Source organism: Phyllobates terribilis, unplaced genomic scaffold, assembly GCF_046119375.1.
Source record: "Phyllobates terribilis strain yellow unplaced genomic scaffold, ASM4611937v1 Scaffold_2__4_contigs__length_985480577, whole genome shotgun sequence".
NCBI lineage: Eukaryota > Metazoa > Chordata > Amphibia > Anura > Dendrobatidae > Phyllobates > Phyllobates terribilis.
The window spans coordinates 952,861,671-952,881,059 of record NW_027362762.1 but is presented as its reverse complement, the minus strand read 5'-3'; the positions used below and the strand labels follow the sequence as shown (position 1 = coordinate 952,881,059).

Sequence of the window (19,389 nt, the reverse complement as noted above, 5' to 3'; positions counted from 1 at the left end):
ATATTCTTGTACATAGGGAGCAGTATTATAGTTGATATATTCTTGTACATAGGGGCAGTATTATAGTAGTTCTATTCTTGTATATAGGGGGCAGTATTATAGCAGTTATATTCTTGTACATAGGGTCAGTATTATAGTAATTATATTCTTGTACATAGGAGCAGTATTATAGTAATTATATTCTTTTACATAGGAGTAGTATTATAGTAGTTATATTCTTGTATATAGGAGCAGTATTATAGTAGTTATATTCTTGTACATAGGGGGCAGTATTATAGTAGTTATATTCTTGTACATAGGGGGCAGTATTATAGTAGTTATATTCTTGTACATAGGGGCAGTATTATAGTAGTTATATTCTTGTAAATAGGGGCAGTATTATAGTAATATTCTTGTATGTAGGAGCAGTATTATAGTAGTTATATTTTTGTACATAGGAGCAGTGTTATAGTAATATCTTTGAATGTAATGTATAATGCAGGATGCTCTATGACAAATTTGTCCTAATATTTTCTTGCTACTTAGTTACACCTATAGTCAGATTTTAAAGCCCCTTGCCAATGTATAAAATGAGCATTGGATCATTTTGTACCCTTGTGTTGTTTTCCAGTAGCCTATATTTTTATTCTTCCTTATGAAGGTTGTCAGTCGCCTGCAGAAACATTTGCACTTTTTATTTTACACCTTGGGGCAGAGGCGCAGTACCTATCGCTGACCACAAGCTGTCACTGCTGCTTTTTGCATTCTCGCTCTAGCTGGGCTATTGGTTATTATGGGTGACACACGATCAGTATTTGATCCTTCACAGGAATGATATGACATGCATCACCAGGTCCCTGCAGGAGGAGGTTTAACTCTTAAACTTCATCGGAAAATGGTAAATATAGTGGACTTTACTGAATGATGGGGGTTATTGCTGGTGCATGTAGTGTTCCCATAATCTGATTCCACCCATGTTTGTAAAAATACTGAAATGGAAAGATGAGGAAATTGACGTTGGCTGATGAGATTTAGAGCTTTTTTACGTTAAAGAGGCGCTCGAAGATATTATGGAAATGCTGTGAGTAACCTGGGCGTCTCTGATCTTGTCTAGAAACTAAGTTCTCAATGCGTTATCAAATAATTACCAATCGTTAACCCCTTAAGCCCCGCGGGTGGTCTGCACGTTAATGACCGGGCCAATTTTTACAATTCTGACCACTGTCACTTTATGAGGTAATTACTCTCGAACGCTTCAACGGATGCCCCTGATTCTGAGATTGTTTTTTCATGACATATTGTACTTCATGATTGTGGAAAAATTTCTTCGATATCACTTGCGTTTATTTGTGAAAAAAACGGAAATTTGGCGAAAATTTTGAAAATTTTGCAATTTTCAAAATTTGAATTTTTAAGCCCTGAAATCAGAGCGATATGTCACACAAAAGAGTTAATAAATAACATTTCCCACATGTCTACTTTACATCAGCACAATTTTGGAACCAAAATTTTTTTTTGTTAGGGAGCTATAAGGGTTAAAAGTTGACCAGCGATTTCTCATTTTTCCAACAAAATTTACAAAACCATTTTTTTAGGGACCACATCACATTTGAAGTCACTTGGAGAGATCTTTATGACAGAAAATACCCAAAAGTGACACCATTCTAAAAACTGCACCCCTCAAGGTGCTCAAAACCACATTCAAGAACTTTATTAACCCTTCAGGTGCTTCACAGGAATTTTTTGAATGTGGAAGAAAAAAATGAACATTTAACTTTTTTCACAAAAATGTTAATTTAGACCCAATTTTTTTTATTTTCACAGGGGTAACAAGAAAAAAATGGACCCCAAAATTTGTTGTGCAATTTCCCCTGGGCACGCAGATACCCAATATTTGGGGATAAAATACTGTTTGGGCGCACGGCAGGGCTCGGAAGGGAAGGAGCGCTATTTGACTTTTTGATTGTAAAATTTGCTTGAATAATTAGCGGACGCCATGTTGTGTTTGGAGAGCCCATGTGTGCCCAAACTTTGGAGCTCCCCCACAAGTGACCCCATTTTGGAAACTAGACCCCCCAAGGCACCTTTCTAGATGCATAGTGAGCACTTGGAACCCCCAGGTGCTTCACAAATTGATTCGTAACAATGAAAAAGTGAAAAAAAAAAACACTTTTTCATTTTTATGAATCAATTTGTGAAGCACCTGAGTGTTCCAAGTGCTCACAATGCATCTAGATAGGTGCCTTGGGGGGTCTAGTTTCCAAAATGGGGTCACTTGTGGGGGAGCTCCAATGTTTGGGCACACAGCGGCTCTCCAAACGCAACATGGTGTCGCTAACAATTTGAGCCGATTTTCCGTTAAATTTGTTAGAGGACACCATGTTGCATTTAGAGAGTCCCTGTGTGCCCAAACATTGGAGCTCCCCCACAAGTGACCCCATTTTGGAAACTAGACCCCCCAAGGCACCTATCTAGATGCATAGTGAGCACTTGGAACCCCCAGGTGCTTCACAAATTGATTCGTAACAATGAAAAAGTGAAAAAAAAAACACTTTTTCATTTTTATGAATCAATTTGTGAAGCACCTGGGGGTTCCAACTGCTCACTATGCATCTAGATAGGTGCCTTGGGGGGTCTAGTTTCCAAAATGGGGTCACTTGTGGGAGAGCTCCAATGTTTGGGCACACAGGGACTCTCTAAATGCAACATGGTATCCGCTAACAAATTGAATGGAAAATCGGCTCAAATTGTTAGCGGACACCACATTGCGTTTGGAGAGCTTCTCTGTGCCCAAACTTTGGAGCTCCCCCACAAGTGACCCCATTTTGGAAACTAGACCCCCCAAGGCACCTTTCTAGATGCATAGTGAGCACTTGGAACCCCCAGGTGCTTCACAAATTGATTCGTAATAATGAAAAAGTGAAAAAAAAAACACTTTTTCATTTTTACGAATCAATTTGTGAAGCACCTAGGGGTTCCAAGTGCTCACTATGCATCTAGATAGGTGCCTTGGGGGGTCTAGTTTCCAAAATGGGGTCACTTGTGGGGGAGCTCCAATGTTTGGGCACACAGGGACTCTCTAAATGCAACATGGTATCCGCTAACAAATTGAATGGAAAATCGGCTCAAATTGTTAGCGGACACCACATTGCGTTTGGAGAGCTTCTCTGTGCCCAAACTTTGGAGCTCCCCCACAAGTGACCCCATTTTGGAAACTAGACCCCCCAAGGCACCTTTCTAGATGCATAGTGAGCACTTGGAACCCCCAGGTGCTTCACAAATTGATTCGTAATAATGAAAAAGTGAAAAAAAAAACACTTTTTCATTTTTACGAATTAATTTGTGAAGCACCTAGGGGTTCCAAGTGCTCACTATGCATCTAGATAGGTGCCTTGGGGGGTCTAGTTTCCAAAATGGGGTCACTTGTGGAGGAGCTCCAATGTTTGGGCACACAGGGACTCTCCAAATGCAACATGATATCCGCTAACAATTTGAGCCGACAATTTGTTAGCGGATATCATGTTGCATTTGGAGAGTCCCTGTGTGCCCAAACATTGGAGCTCCCCCACAAGTGACCCCATTTTGGAAACTAGACCCCCCAAGGCACCTATCTAGATTCATAGTGAGCACTTGGAACCCCAGGTGCTTCACAAATTGATTCATAAAAATGAAAAAGTGTTTTTTTTTCACTTTTTCATTTTTACGAATCAATTTGTGAAGCACCTGGGGGTTCCAAGTGCTCACTATGCATCTAGAAAGGTGCCTTGGGGGGTCTAGTTTCCAAAATGGGGTCACTTGTGGAGGAGCTCCAAAGTTTGGGCACAGAGGGGCTCTCCAAACGCAATGTGGTGTCCGCTAACAATTTGAGCCGATTTTCCATTCAATTTGTTAGCGGATACCATGTTGCATTTAGAGAGTCCCTGTGTGCCCAAACATTGGAGCTCCCCCACAAGTGACCCCATTTTGGAAACTAGACCCCCCAAGGCACCTATCTAGATTCATAGTGAGCACTTGGAACCCCAGGTGCTTCACAAATTGATTCATAAAAATGAAAAAGTGTTTTATTTTCACTTTTTCATTTTTACGAATCAATTTGTGAAGCACCTGGGGGTTCTAAGTGCTCACTATGCATCTAGATAGGTGCCTTGGGGGGTCTAGTTTCCAAAATGGGGTCACTTGTGGGGGAGCTCCAATGTTTGGACACACAGGGGCTCTCCAAACGCAACATGGCGTCCGCTAACAATTTGAGCCGATTTTCCATTCAATTTGTTAGCGGACACCATGTCGCGTTTGGAGAGCCCGTGATGTGCCTAAACAGTGGAGCTCCCCCACAAGTGTCCCCATTTTGGAAACTATACCCCTCAAAGATTTTATTAAGGTGTATAGTGAACATTTTGAACCCAGAGGTACGGCACATTATTTGTTTACATTAGGTCATCATATTGAATAAGTTTTCATTATTCTTGAGCGCAAGTGCTCGCTACTTGAGTTTGCATCGGGTACTCAGGTATGCACCATGTACAGCGTGTGCTCGAGTGACATGCTCGAGTCCCTGCTCCGCATGTTTCACGGTTATTAGACACCCAAAAAAAAACATGCGGGGATCGCTCGTGCATGGCAGGCAATCCCCGTAAAGTTTTTTGGCCGCGAAGCATATGGGGCAGAGACTCGAGCATGTCACTCAAATACCCACGATACTAAATGCATACCAGAGCACCCGATGCAAACTCAAGTAGCGAGCACTTGCTCTCAACACTAGTCGCCATATGGTCATCTTTTTTTCTTACTTTTGAAAAAAATCCCAACCCCAGCCCTAACCCTAGCACAACCCTAGCCCCAGCACAACCCTAGCCCCAAACCCAGCCCTAACCCTAGCCCAATCCTAACTCAAGAGTTTATTTTTGACGCCGTTCCTTGTGCGGTATAAGTGATTAGACGACTTTATTCTTCGGGTCGGTGTGATTACAGCAATGCCAGAATCATATGGGGTTTTTATGACTGACAGCTGTCACACACTAAAAGACGCATTTTTTGTAAAATCTAGTTTTTGCATCGCCATATTTTGAGAGCTATAATTTTTCCAGATTTTGGCAGACAGTCATGTGACGGCTCGTTTTTTGCGGGATGACTTGACGTTGTTATTGGTGCCATTTTCAGGCACGTGACATTTTTTGATCGCTTTCTATTCCGATTTTTGGGAGGCAGAATAAACAAAAACCAACAATTCAGGAATTGTTTTTTTTTTTTTTTTTTTATTCTGTTCCGTGTGTGGTAAAATTGATGAGGCAGCTTTACTCTTCGGGTCAGTACGTTTACAGCGGTACCACATTTGTATCATTTTTCTATGTTTTGGCGCTTATACACAATAAAAGCTATTTTATAGAAAAAAATATTTTTTAGTATCGCTTTATTCTGAGAGCTATAACTTTTTTATTTTTCGGCTGATGGAGCTGTATGGCGGCTTGCTTTTTGCGGGACGAGATGACGTTTTCATCGGTATCATTTTTATTTATATGCGTCTTTTTGATCGCGTGTTATTCCACTTTTTGTTTGGCGGTATGGTGATAAAGCATTGTTTTTTGCTTGTTTTTTTTTTTTTTTTTTTTACCGTGTTCACTGAAGGGGTTAACTAGTGGGACAGTTTTATAGGTCAGGTTGTTCCGGACGCGGCGATACCAAATATGTGTACTTTTATTGTTTTTTTTTTATAATAATATTTATTGATGGGTACATTATATTTTTATTTTTGGTGTATTATTTTTTTATAATATTTTTGCACTTTTTTTTTTTTTTTTTTTTTTTCCACTTTCACACAGTTTATACACTTTATTACTTTGTCCCACTCTGGGACTTTCACTTTTTTTTTTCTGATCGCCTGCATGGCACAGGAATGGAGCACCATCCCTATGCCATGAAGGCTGTCAGAAGTGCACAGTGTGAAGATTGCTTGGAGATGCACTGCGCATGTCCAAGCAATCTTCCTGCTCTCTGGTGACCCGGATGTTGTCATGACGACATCGGGTCGTCATGGCAACACCCGGGAAGCCTTTGCAGACAGCGCTGGAAGCCGGAAGAGGAGGTGAGTATCGCCGATCACCTCCCCTTGCCCCCGCAATGCCGCGATCGACTTCGATCGACTTCGATCGCAGCATCGCGGGGGTTAATGTGCTGGGAGCGGTGCGTGACCGCTCCCTGCACATAGTACCGGGTGTCAGCTGTGACAATCAGCTGACACCCGGCGGCGATCGCGCCCGCACAGCCTGTGTGCGGGCGCGATCGCGATGACGTACTAATACGGGTCTGGCTCTTAAGTCCCAGGGCACAGACGCGTATTAGTACGTCAGATGTTATTAAGGGGTTAAAATCTTTTTTTTTTTTTTTTTTTTTTTTTTTTTACATTTGATAATTTATTTCAGTTTTCCATATCTGTTTCTGTAATAAAAAAAAATCCTGTTCACACTGACCACAAGATCTTATACTAAACTTCCACTTTCAGCACTATTTTCAGCAGTCTCATTATCACAGGCAGAATTTTGCAATGCCTTTTTATATACAGTAGAAAATAGAGGATCCACTATTCCCAATTTATGTCTCAGCTCACCTCCTCCTCCTGTACAGTGCATGATAACACCTCTATATACAGTAGATAACACAGCATCCACCATACACAATAGGTGATGTCACAGCTCACCTCCTCCTCCTGTACAGTGAATGATAACACCTCTATATACAGTAGATAACACAGGATCCACCATTCACAATAGGTGATGTCTCAGCTCACCTCCTCCTCCTGTACAGTGAATGATAACACCTCTATATACAGTAGATAACACAGCATCCACCATACACAATAGGTGATGTCACAGCTCACCTCCTCCTCCTTCTGTACAATGACTGATAACACCTCTATATACAGTAGATAACACAGGATCCACCATTCACAATAGGCGATGTCACAGCTCACCTCCCTCGTTTTCCTGCAGCCTTCCATATTGGGCATATTTTGGCGGAGTGTCTGCGGTTACACCAGATCAGTTCATGAAGATGAATGGATTCCCCAACACGTACTGGGGCTGGGGAGGAGAGGACGATGATATCGCCATGAGGTAATCCGCTCCGGTGAGGGTCTCCAATATTATAATGAGCCTTTAAATAGCTTCCAGACTGGACCCTTATAAGTCAGGAATACTCTTTGTGATATATCTCATTGGGGAAAGTTTCTCTGTATCTCATACTTCCGTTTTCTTCCCTGTGGTTTCGTTGTAATGTCCAGAAACCTCCATAGTCACCAATAAATCCATCTAGTGTAAAACCGTTAATGACAGACAGGATGGAGGGGAGAGGAGGGGGATGCAGCTGCAGCTATAGAATCAGCCACATCATTAGGGGAGAGGGAGGAGAAGCTGCACAGATCTGACATCACACCAGGAAGAGCCGCCGACCTAGGAAACCCAGAAGAGGAAAGGAACAAGGCCCAAAATTTCTGGTTATAAACAGCATTTGTCATCCATCTGCAGCTGCTTTTTTACACGGACAGGCAGAGTTTCTGAAGGAAGAGTTAGGGGTCCCTTAGTGATTTTACAATTTGGAACTTAAAGACCAAGTGTGGAAATTCCGGCCAGTCGGAGGTTTTGCGAGTGCTCACATCACGGCTCCTTTCAAGTTTCATAAACTTTTTTCCTACAGATGCCCTTACAACTTTTTTTGGTGGGGTCAGGTTTCATCAATAAGGAGCGCACAATGTGAGAGTGATGCATGCGCAGTATAATGTGATAATGTGTCTGTTATAAGGATCCGCCTCTCAGGGATGAGTATGACGCGGACGCCTCTGAGCATCGGCCGATATAAAATGATCCCCCACGACCGTGACACCGGCAACGAGGAAAACTCCCACAGGTAAAAAATGTCTCTAACACTAGAAACTAACCTCTGACCCTTTCCTTGAATTTATGACCCGCTCGCTCTTGTCTCTGGCCGTCCCGCTTGCTCTTGTCTCTGGCCGTCCCGCTTGCTCTTGTCTCTGGCCGTCCCGCTTGCTCTTGTCTCTGGCCGTCCCGCTCGCTCTTGTCTCTGGCCGTCCCGCTCGCTCTTGTCTCTGGCCGTCCCGCTCGCTCTTGTCTCTGGCCGTCCCGCTCGCTCTTGTCTCTGGCCGTCCCGCTCGCTCTTGTCTCTGGCCGTCCCGCTCGCTCTTGTCTCTGGCCGTCCCGCTCGCTCTTGTCTCTGGCCGTCCCGCTCGCTCTTGTCTCTGGCCGTCCCGCTCGCTCTTGTCTCTGGCCGTCCCGCTCGCTCTTGTCTCTGGCCGTCCCGCTCGCTCTTGTCTCTGGCCGTCCCGCTCGCTCTTGTCTCTGGCCGTCCCGCTCGCTCTTGTCTCTGGCCGTCCCGCTCGCTCTTGTCTCTGGCCGTCCCGCTCGCTCTTGTCTCTGGCCGTCCCGCTCGCTCTTGTCTCTGGCCGTCCCGCTCGCTCTTGTCTCTGGCCGTCCCGCTCGCTCTTGTCTCTGGCCGTCCCGCTCGCTCTTGTCTCTGGCCGTCCCGCTCGCTCTTGTCTCTGGCCGTCCCGCTCGCTCTTGTCTCTGGCCGTCCCGCTCGCTCTTGTCTCTGGCCGTCCCGCTCGCTCTTGTCTCTGGCCGTCCCGCTCGCTCTTGTCTCTGGCCGTCCCGCTCGCTCTTGTCTCTGGCCGTCCCGCTCGCTCTTGTCTCTGGCCGTCCCGCTCGCTCTTGTCTCTGGCCGTCCCGCTCGCTCTTGTCTCTGGCCGTCCCGCTCGCTCTGGTCTCTGGCCGTCCCGCTCGCTCTTGTCTCTGGCCGTCCCGCTCGCTCTGGTCTCTGGCCGTCCCGCTCGCTCTGGTCTCTGGCCCTCTGGCTCGGGTCTCTTCTTGTTACATGAAACCGCTGCATTGTGGGAGTTCAGGTGACAGTCACCCAATTAGATACTAGCTGCTAGGTCACATGACTGACCATGAGGAAGGAGCTAACCTGCGGACTGTTTCTAAGACCGATCAGCAGGGCCGGCTCCAGCTTTTTGTGGGCCCTGGGCGAAAGAGTCTCAGTGGGCCCCGAACACATCACGACTCCTGATGCACAGATACCGCAGAGAAATATATATATACAGTACAAGGCCAAAGATTTCACTTCTTACATTACATTACATGAGCGATATCTATTGTAAATTCTATAAAAGATCAGAAACCGGCGAATCCTCGCAGCGCACAGTGCAGACCGGACAGTACAGTGGGTGCGGAAAGTATTCAGACCCCTTTAAATTTTTCACTCTTTGTTTCATTGCAGCCATTTGGTAAATTCTAAGAAGTTCATTTTTTTCTCATTAAAGTACACTCTACACCCCATCTTGACTGAGAAAAAAAACAGAAATGTAGAAATTTTTGCAAATTTATTAAAAAAGAAAAACTGAAATATCACATGGTCATAAGTGTTCAGACCCTTTGCTCAGTATTGCGTAGAAGCCCCCTTTTGAGCTAGTACAGCCATGAGTCTTCTTGGAAATGATGCAACAAGTTTTTCACACCTGGATTTGGGGATCCTCTGCCATTCTTCCTTGCAGATCCTCTCCAATTCCATCAGGTTGGATGGTGAACGTTGGTGGACAGCCATTTTCAGGTCTCTCCAGAGATGCTCAATTGGGTTTAGGTCAGGGCTCTGGCTGGGCCAGTCAAGAATGGTCACAGAGTTGTTCTGAAGCCACTCCTTTGTTATTTTAGCTGTGTGCTTAGGGTCATTGTCTTGTTGGAAGGTGAACCTTCGGCCAAGTCTGAGGTCCAGAGCACTCTGGAAGAGGCTTTCATCCAGGATATCTCTGTACTTGGCCGCATTCATGTTTCCTTCAATTGCAACTAGTCGTCCTGTCCCTGCAGCTGAAAAACACCCCCATAGCATGATGCTGCCACCACCATGTTTCACTGTTGGGATTGTATTGGGCAGGTGATGAGCAGTGCCTGGTTTTCTCCACACATACCGCTTAGAATTATCACCAAAAAGTTCTATCTTTGTCTCATCAGACCAGAGAATCTTATTTCTTATAGTCTGGGAGTCCTTCATGTGTTTTTGAGCAAACTCCATGCGGGCTTTCATATGTCTTGCACTGAGGAGATACTTCTGTCTGGCCACTCTGCCATAAAGGCCCGACTGGTGGAGGGCTGCAGTGATAGTTGACTTTGTGGATCTTTCTCTCATCTCCCTACTGCATCTCTGGAGCTCAGCCACAGTGATCTTGGGGTTCTTCTTTACCTCTCACCAAGGCTCTTCTTCCATGATTGCTCAGTTTGGCTGGACGGCCAGGTCTAGGAAGACTTCTGGAGGTCCCAAACTTCTTTCATTTAAGGATTATGGAGGCCACTATGCTCTTAGGAACCTTGAGTAATGCAGAAATTCTTTTATAACCTTGTCCAGATCTGTGCCTTGCCACAATTCTGTCTCTGAGCTCCTTGGGCAGTTCCTTTGAGCTCATGATTCTCATATGGTCTGACATGCGCTGTGAGCTGTGAGGTCTTATATAGACAGGTGTGCGCCTTTCCAAATCAAGTCCTATCAGTTTAATTAAACACAGCTGGACTCCAATGAAGGAGTAGAACCATCTCAAGGAGGGTCACAAGGAAATGGACAGCATGTGACTTAAATATGAGAGTCTGAGCAAAGGGTCTGAATACTTATGACCATGTGATATTTCAGGTTTTCTTTTTTAATAAATTTGCAAAAATGTCTACATTTCTGTTTTTTTTCAGCCAAGATTGGGTGCACAGTGTACTTTAATGAGAAAAAAATGAACTTTTTAGAATTTACCAAATAGCTGCAATGAAACAGAGTGAAAAATGTAAAGGGGTTTTAATACTTTCCGTACCCACTGTATAGTCCTCCATACAGAATACTGGTCCCCATATAATGCTCCATACAGGATACTGGCCCCCATATAACGCTCCATACATAATGCCCCATGCAGGCTGTGCCCCCCACATAATGCCCCATGCAGGCTGTGCCCCCCACATAATGCTCCATGCAGAATGTGCCCCCCACATAATGCCCCATGCAGAATGTGCCCCCCACATAATGCCCCATGCAGAATGTGCCCCCCACATAATGCCCCATGCAGAATGTGCCCCCCACATAATGCCCCATGCAGAATGTGCCCCCCACATAATGCCCCATGCAGAATGTGCCCCCCACATAATGCCCCATGCAGAATGTGCCCCCCACATAATGCCCCATGCAGAATGTGCCCCCCACATAATGCCCCATGCAGAATGTGCCCCCCACATAATGCCCCATGCAGAATGTGCCCCCCACATAATGCCCCATGCAGAATGTGCCCCCCACATAATGCCCCATGCAGAATGTGCCCCCCACATAATGCCCCATGCAGAATGTGCCCCCCACATAATGCCCCATGCAGAATGTGCCCCCCACATAATGCCCCATGCAGAATGTGCCCCCCACATAATGCCCCATGCAGAATGTGCCCCCCACATAATGCCCCATGCAGAATGTGCCCCCCACATAATGCCCCATGCAGAATGTGCCCCCCACATAATGCCCCATGCAGAATGTGCCCCCCACATAATGCCCCATGCAGAATGTGCCCCCCACATAATGCCCCATGCAGAATGTGCCCCCCACATAATGCCCCATGCAGAATGTGCCCCCCACATAATGCCCCATGCAGAATGTGCCCCCCACATAATGCCCCATGCAGAATGTGCCCCCCACATAATGCCCCATGCAGAATGTGCCCCCCACATAATGCCCCATGCAGAATGTGCCCCCCACATAATGCCCCATGCAGAATGTGCCCCCCACATAATGCCCCATGCAGAATGTGCCCCCCACATAATGCCCCATGCAGAATGTGCCCCCCACATAATGCCCCATGCAGAATGTGCCCCCCACATAATGCCCCATGCAGAATGTGCCCCCCACATAATGCCCCATGCAGAATGTGCCCCCCACATAATGCCCCATGCAGGATGTGCCCCCCACATAATGCCCCATGCAGGATGTCATCCCCGCCATATAATGCCCCATGCAGGATGTCACACACACACCCCCCATATAATGCCCCATGCAGGATATCACCTCCCCCTCCCCATATAATGTCCCATACAATATGTCACCTCTCCCCCCATATAATGCCCCATGCGGGATGTCACCTCCCCCCCCCCATATAATGCCCCATGCGGGATGTCACCTCTCCCCCCCATATAATGCCCCATGCGGGATGTCACCTCTCCCCCCCATATAATGCCCCATGCTGGATGTCACCTCTCCCCCCATATAATGCCCCATGCAGGATGTCACCCCCCCCATGCAGGATGTTACCCCCTCATATAATGCCAGATGCAAGATGTCACCTCTCCCCCCCCCCCCCCATATAATGCCCCATGCAGGGTGTCACACCCCCATATAATGCCCCATGCAGGGTGTCACCCCCCCCATATAATGCCCCATGCAGGGTGTCACCCCCCCCCATATAATGCCCCATGCAGGGTGTCACCCCCCCATATAATGCCCCATGCAGGATGTCACCTCTCCCCCCATATAATGCCCCATGCAGGATGCCACCTTCCCCCCCCCCCCATATAATGCCCCATGCAGGATGTCACCTCTCCCCCCATATAATGCCCCATGCAGGATGCCACCTCCCCCCCCCCATATAATGCCCCATGCAGGGTGTCATCTCCCCCCCCTATATAATGCCCCATGCAGGATGTCACCTCCCCCCCATATAATCCCCCATGCATGATGTCACCTCTCCCCTCCATATTATGCCCCATGCAGGATGTCACCCCCCCATATAATGCCCCATGCAGGATGTCACCTCCCATATAATGCCCCATGCAGAATGTGCCCCCCACATAATGCCCCATGCAGAATGTGCCCCCCACATAATGCCCCATGCAGAATGTGCCCCCCACATAATGCCCCATGCAGAATGTGCCCCCCACATAATGCCCCATGCAGAATGTGCCCCCCACATAATGCCCCATGCAGAATGTGCCCCCCACATAATGCCCCATGCAGAATGTGCCCCCCACATAATGCCCCATGCAGAATGTGCCCCCCACATAATGCCCCATGCAGAATGTGCCCCCCACATAATGCCCCATGCAGAATGTGCCCCCCACATAATGCCCCATGCAGGATGTCATCCCCGCCATATAATGCCCCATGCAGGATGTCACACACACACCCCCCATATAATGCCCCATGCGGGATGTCACCTCTCCCCCCATATAATGCCCCATGCGGGATGTCACCCCTCCCCCCATATAATGCCCCATGCGGGATGTCACCCCCCCCATATAATGCCCCATGCAGGATGTCACCTCTCCCCCCCCATATAATGCCCCATGCTGGATGTCACCTCTCCCCCCATATAATGCCCCATGCAGGATGTCACCCCCCCCATGCAGGATGTTACCCCCTCATATAATGCCAGATGCAAGATGTCACCTCTCCCCCCCCCCCCCATATAATGCCCCATGCAGGGTGTCACACCCCCATATAATGCCCCATGCAGGGTGTCACCCCCCCCATATAATGCCCCATGCAGGGTGTCACGCCCCCATATAATGCCCCATGCAGGATGTCACCTCTCCCCCCATATAATGCCCCATGCAGGATGCCACCTTCCCCCCCCCCATATAATGCCCCATGCAGGATGTCACCTCTCCCCCCCATATAATGCCCCATGCAGGATGCCACCTCCCCCCCCCCATATAATGCCCCATGCAGGGTGTCATCTCCCCCCCCCCCCCTATATAATGCCCCATGCAGGATGTCACCTCCCCCCCATATAATCCCCCATGCAGGATGTCACCCCCCCATATAATGCCCCATGCAGGATGTCACCTCTCCCCCCCATATTATGCCCCATGCAGGATGTCACCTCTCCCCCCCATATTATGCCCCATGCAGGATGTCACCCCCCCCCATATAATGCCCCATGCAGGATGTCACCTCCCATATAATGCCCCATGCAGGATGTCACCTCCCATATAATGCCCCATGCAGGATGTCACCTCTCCCCCCATATAATGTCCCATGCTGAATGTCACCTCTCCCCATATAAAGCGCCATGCAAGATGTCACCCCCCCCATATAATGCCTCATGCAGGATGTCACCCCCCCCCATATAATGTCCCATACAAGATGTCACCTCTCCCCCCATATAATGCCCCATGCAGGATGTCACCCCCCCATATAATGCCCCATGCAGGATGTCACCTCCCCCCATATAATGCCCCATGCTGGATGTCACCTCTCCCCCCCATATTATGCCCCATGCAGGATGTCACCCCCCCATATAATGCCCCATGCTGGATGTCACCTCTCCCCCCATATAATGCCCCATGCTGGATGTCACCTCTCCCCCCATATAATGCCCCATGCAGGATGTCACCCCCCCATGCAGGATGTTACCCCCCCCATATAATGCCAGATGCAAGATGTCACCTCTCTCCCCCCCCCCCCCCCTCCCATATAATGCCCCATGCAGGATGTCACCCCCCCATATAATGCCCCATGCAGGATGTCACCCCCCCCCCCCCATATAATGCCCCATGCAGGGTGTCACCTCCCCCCCATATAATGCCCCATGCAGGATGTCACCCCCCCATATAATGCCCCATGCAGGATGTCACCTCTCCCTCCATATGATGCCCCATGCAGGATGTCACCTCTCCCCCCATATGATGCCCCATGCAGGATGTCACCTCTCCCCCCATATAATGCCCCATGCAGGATGCCACCTCCCCCCCCCCATATAATGCCCCATGCAGGGTGTCACCTCTCCCCCCATATAATGCCCCATGCGGGATGTCACTTGCCCCCGCCATATAATGCCCCATGCAGGATGTCACCCCTCCCCCATATAATGCCCCATGCGGGATGTCACCTCCCCCCCATATAATGCCCCATGCGGGATGTCACCTCCCCCCCATATAATGCCCCATGCAGGATGTCACCTCTCCCCGCCCCCCCATATAATGCCCCATGCACGATGTCATCTCTCCCCCTCATATATTGCCCCATGCAGGATGTCACCCCCCCCCCTATAATGCCCCATGCAGGATGTCGCCTCTCTCCCCCCCCCCATATAATGCTCCATGCAGGTTATCACCTCTCCCCCCCCCCCATATAATGCCCCATGCAGGATGTCACCTCCCCCCCCCCCATATAATGCGCCATGCAGGATGTCACCCCCCCCCATATAATGCCCCATGCAGGATGTCACCTCTTCCACCCATATAATGCCTCATGCAGGATGTCACCTCTGCCCCCATATAATGCCCCATGCAGGATGTCACCTCTTCCACCCATATAATGCCTCATGCAGGTTGTCACCTCTGCCCCCTCATATAATGCCCCATGCAGGATGTCACCTCTCCCCCCTCATATAATGTCCCATGCAGGATGTCACCTCTCCCCCTCATATAATGTCCCATGCAGGATGTCACCTCTCCCCCTCATATAATGCCCCATGCAGGATGTCACCTCTCCCCCTCATATAATGCCCCATGCAGGATGTCACCTCTCCCCCTCATATAATGCCCCATGCAGGATGTCACGTCTCCCCCCCCCCCCCCATATAATGCCCCATGCAGGATGTCACCTCTCCCCCCTCATATAATGCCCCATGCAGGATGTCACCTCTCCCCCCTCATATAATACCCCATGCGGGATGTCACCTCTCCCCCCTCATATAATGTCCCATGCAGGATGTCACCTCTGCCCCTCATATAATGCCCCATGCAGGATGTCACCTCTCCCCCTCATATAATGCCCCATGCAGGATGTCACCTCTCCCCCTCATATAATGCCCCATGCAGGATGTCACGTCTTTCCCCCCCCCCCCCCCATATAATGCCCCATGCAGGATGTCACCTCTCCCCCTCATATAATGCCCCATGCAGGATGTCACCTCTCCCCCTCATATAATGCCCCATGCAGGATGTCACCTCTCCCCCTCATATAATGCCCCATGCAGGATGTCACGTCTCCCCCCCCCCCCCCATATAATGCCCCATGCAGGATGTCACCTCTCCCCCCTCATATAATGCCCCATGCAGAATGTCACCTCTCCCCCCTCATATAATGCCCCATGCGGGATGTCACCTCTGCCCCTCATATAATGCCCCATGCAGGATGTCACCTCTCCCCCTCATATAATGCCCCATGCAGGATGTCACGTCTCCCCCCCCCCCCCCCCCCATATAATGCCCCATGCAGGATGTCACCTCTCCCCCTCATATAATGCCCCATGCCTCCATACATAAAAAAAATCAATTACCTCACTTCTCACCTTCTGCTGCCGCTGCTCCGGACTCCTCAGTGTCGCTGGCGTCTTCCCGCTCTGCGCTGTGACTGCTCAGTAGAGGGTGCGGTGTAAAGACGTCACCGCGCCCTCTGACCTGAGACTTCACAGTGCAGCAGCCGCGGAAGAGACAGGACCTGCTGCGGAGGCACGGGGAGAGGTAAGTATTGTGCTGGGGCCCTGAGCAAGCGGCGGGGAGAGGGCGAACGCTGGCACCTCTCTCCTCCGCTCACAGGTCCCATAGCGCGCTGGGGTGCCAGACCGCTAGTGGGCCCCCCCGCCTGTTCAGGGCCCCTGGACTTGCCCGGGTGCTGACGCCGGGCCTGACTATCAGATCTCATCTCCAACTTTTGCTTCTTTCATCTTATAGACATAATCTGTTGAGAAGTACAAGAAAGACGTGGCGAGATGACGGGATGAATTCCTTACATTTCCAACTCCTTTCCCGAGAGAAAATCCAACTTTACACCAACATCACGGTGGACATTGGTGACGCTCCGGTGATGCTGACCGAGGCAAGCCGCTGGAGGTTATTCTAGCCCTGGTCTGGATTGGACCAACACAAGCTGTTAAGGGTGAAGCTGTGGGCCCCTATATGCCCCTTGAAGAGGACCTCAGCCAGTCTCCTCCCTCGTCCCTGGGCCTGTATTTTCCACTGTGGCCACTAGAGGTCGCTGTGTGTGCTGTAAGATGCTGGAATGAAGGGATCGAAAGAAGAGGACGATTAAGGACTTATCGTTATTGGTACTGTGTGATTTTAGTGCTATTTTTTTTTTTATCTGAAATGAGGAAGTTTTATATGAATTGTTCTCATATTTGACTTATTTTTAGTCAATAGTCATATTTTATATAAAGAAAAAAAGTGTCCTTTAAATCTCAATGCGCCTTACCAAGGAATAGATCCGAATGGGTTCTGATTTTTTATTTTTTTTTAAAGGGGTTATCCAATGCTAAAAAATCTTTTTTATATTTTTGAGGCATGAATGATTTCAAAACAATAAATGGAGGCATACATCACGTCTCCCAAGTACAATTTAGAAGTCAGCAGGGTGGATGCAGCGGCCAGGTGACCAGAAGAGCGCACCGTTGGATGTTTCTGTGATAACCCTCTCTTCTAGTCACCTGACCGCTGCAGCCAATCACAGGCTTCAGTGGCCCTGTTCACTCCCAAATTAAGCTGCCCATCGTTTTCAGAGCCGCCTGTGCCCAGACCCCCACTACATGACATGTCATAATGGACCACTTCAGTGTTTTCACCTCCTTGTATTCTGATGCCTCGCAGTATAAAATAAGTGAACAAACAATAAATAATTGAGGTAGGATATATTGGCTATAGATGTAGAGTGATGACCCCTATGGCAGCCATTAGTGGGAGTGTTTTGGATTTTTTTTACAGCCTGACGTGCCTTTATAATTCCGTCGATCGGTCGTGTTTTTCCACTTTTTCAGAATATATATCTATTGTTAAATGACCTCTTTAATGTAATGCGTGGGTTTACGGTGCAGCCGCTCACCTCCGTTGATCTGCGGTTCTGCGTTGCGTTCCTGTTTTGCCGTGACGTTGTCCTATTATATTGTCCGGATGTTGATATTTATTGTGAAATAATAAAACAAAAATATGTATTTTCTATTTGTAGTTTTAGAACGTTTTTGTTCTGATAGGAGTCCGATTTTGCTGCTGGGATTGCACACGGCAATGTGAGTCACGGGGTGGTTACAACGCGTTTTCAGCCTTCTGCTAGAGCTCCACGTCATGGGGACTCTCTGGCTGTACCTCTGGTGGAAGGTTGTATGGTGAAGATGAGCAATTGTATGTATACTAGCGTATACTGGCCACCCGGGAAGCTAAAGGGACTTTTTTATTTTTTAATTTGGCCTCCGGCTAGTAATAAAAGGCTATGGGCATGCTTAACGCAGATGAAAAAACGCAATGTGAACTTGGCGTAGGCTGAGTTCGAGATTAAGGAGGACTTGTCACTTGCCATAAATATGTTTTTTTTTTTTTTATCTAGTCTAAAAGTCCTTGTTTTCCTGAATCCGGTGCTGTTTTACTTTAGTTCCTGCTCCCATACCTCCCAACTTTTGAAGAAGAGAAAGAAGAAAGAGGGACAGAACATTTTTTGGTCACGCCCCTGGTCACACCCCAATCCACGCCTATCTACCATTTCTTTCTCCCCTGGCAGGAGGAGTTGTCAGAGCGGCGCTGGTAATGAAGGGGCATTCAGCAGATGACCCTCATCCCCATTCCTGGTATGCATGGCCCCCTCAGACCCAATCCTGGTATGCAATGTCCACCTCAGACCCATTCCTGGTATGCATGGCCCCCTCAGACTCAATCCTGGTATGCATGGCCCCCTCAGACTCAATCCTGGTATGCATGGCCCCCTCAGACCCAATCATGGTATGCATGACCCCCTCAGACCCAATCATGGTATGCATGACCCCCTCAGACCCAATCATGGTATGCATGGCCCCCTCAGACCCAATCCTGGTATGCATGGCCCCCCTCATCCCCAATCCTGGTATGCAAGGCACCCCTCAACCCCAATCCTGGTATGCATGGCACCCCTCAACCCCAATCCTGGTATGCATGGCACCCCTCAACCCCAATCCTGGTATGCATGGCGCCCCTCATGCCCAATCCTGGTAGGCATGGCGCCCCTCATGCCCAATCCTGGTACGCATGGCGCCCCTGATGCCCAATCCTGGTAGGCATGGCGCCCCTGATGCCCAATCCTGGTAGGCATGGCGCCCCTGATGCCCAATCCTGGTAGGCATGGCGCCCCTGATGCCCAATCCTGGTAGGCATGGCGCCCCTGATGCCCAATCCTGGTAGGCATGGCGCCCCTGATGCCCAATCCTGGTAGGCATGGCGCCCCTGATGCCCAATCCTGGTAGGCATGGCGCCCCTGATGCCCAATCCTGGTAGGCATGGCGCCCCTGATGCCCAATCCTGGTAGGCATGGCGCCCCTGATGCCCAATCCTGGTAGGCATGGCGCCCCTGATGCCCAATCCTGGTAGGCATGGCGCCCCTGATGCCCAATCCTGGTAGGCATGGCGCCCCTGATGCCCAATCCTGGTAGGCATGGCG

The 19,389-nt window shown here is 48.9% G+C and overlaps 1 protein-coding gene across 3 annotated transcripts in view; it reads left to right on the top strand.

The window, feature by feature from the left end:
• LOC141239908 (beta-1,4-galactosyltransferase 3-like) overlaps nt 1–16,953 on the top strand; it is a 131,103-nt gene extending 114,150 nt beyond the window's left edge. For 2 of the 3 annotated variants that reach the window (XM_073668577.1, XM_073668576.1), the window contains exons 5-7: nt 6,963–7,085; nt 7,771–7,875; nt 16,668–16,953. In XM_073668577.1, coding sequence (XP_073524678.1) covers nt 6,963–7,085; nt 7,771–7,875; nt 16,668–16,836 — 397 coding nt within the window. In that variant the 3' untranslated portion in view covers nt 16,837–16,953. Of the gene's footprint in view, nt 1–6,962; nt 7,086–7,665; nt 7,876–16,667 lie in introns of those variants that run through there. The other variant, XM_073668578.1, reaches the window with a different exon arrangement.
• The last annotated feature ends 2,436 nt before the right edge of the window (nt 16,954–19,389 follow it).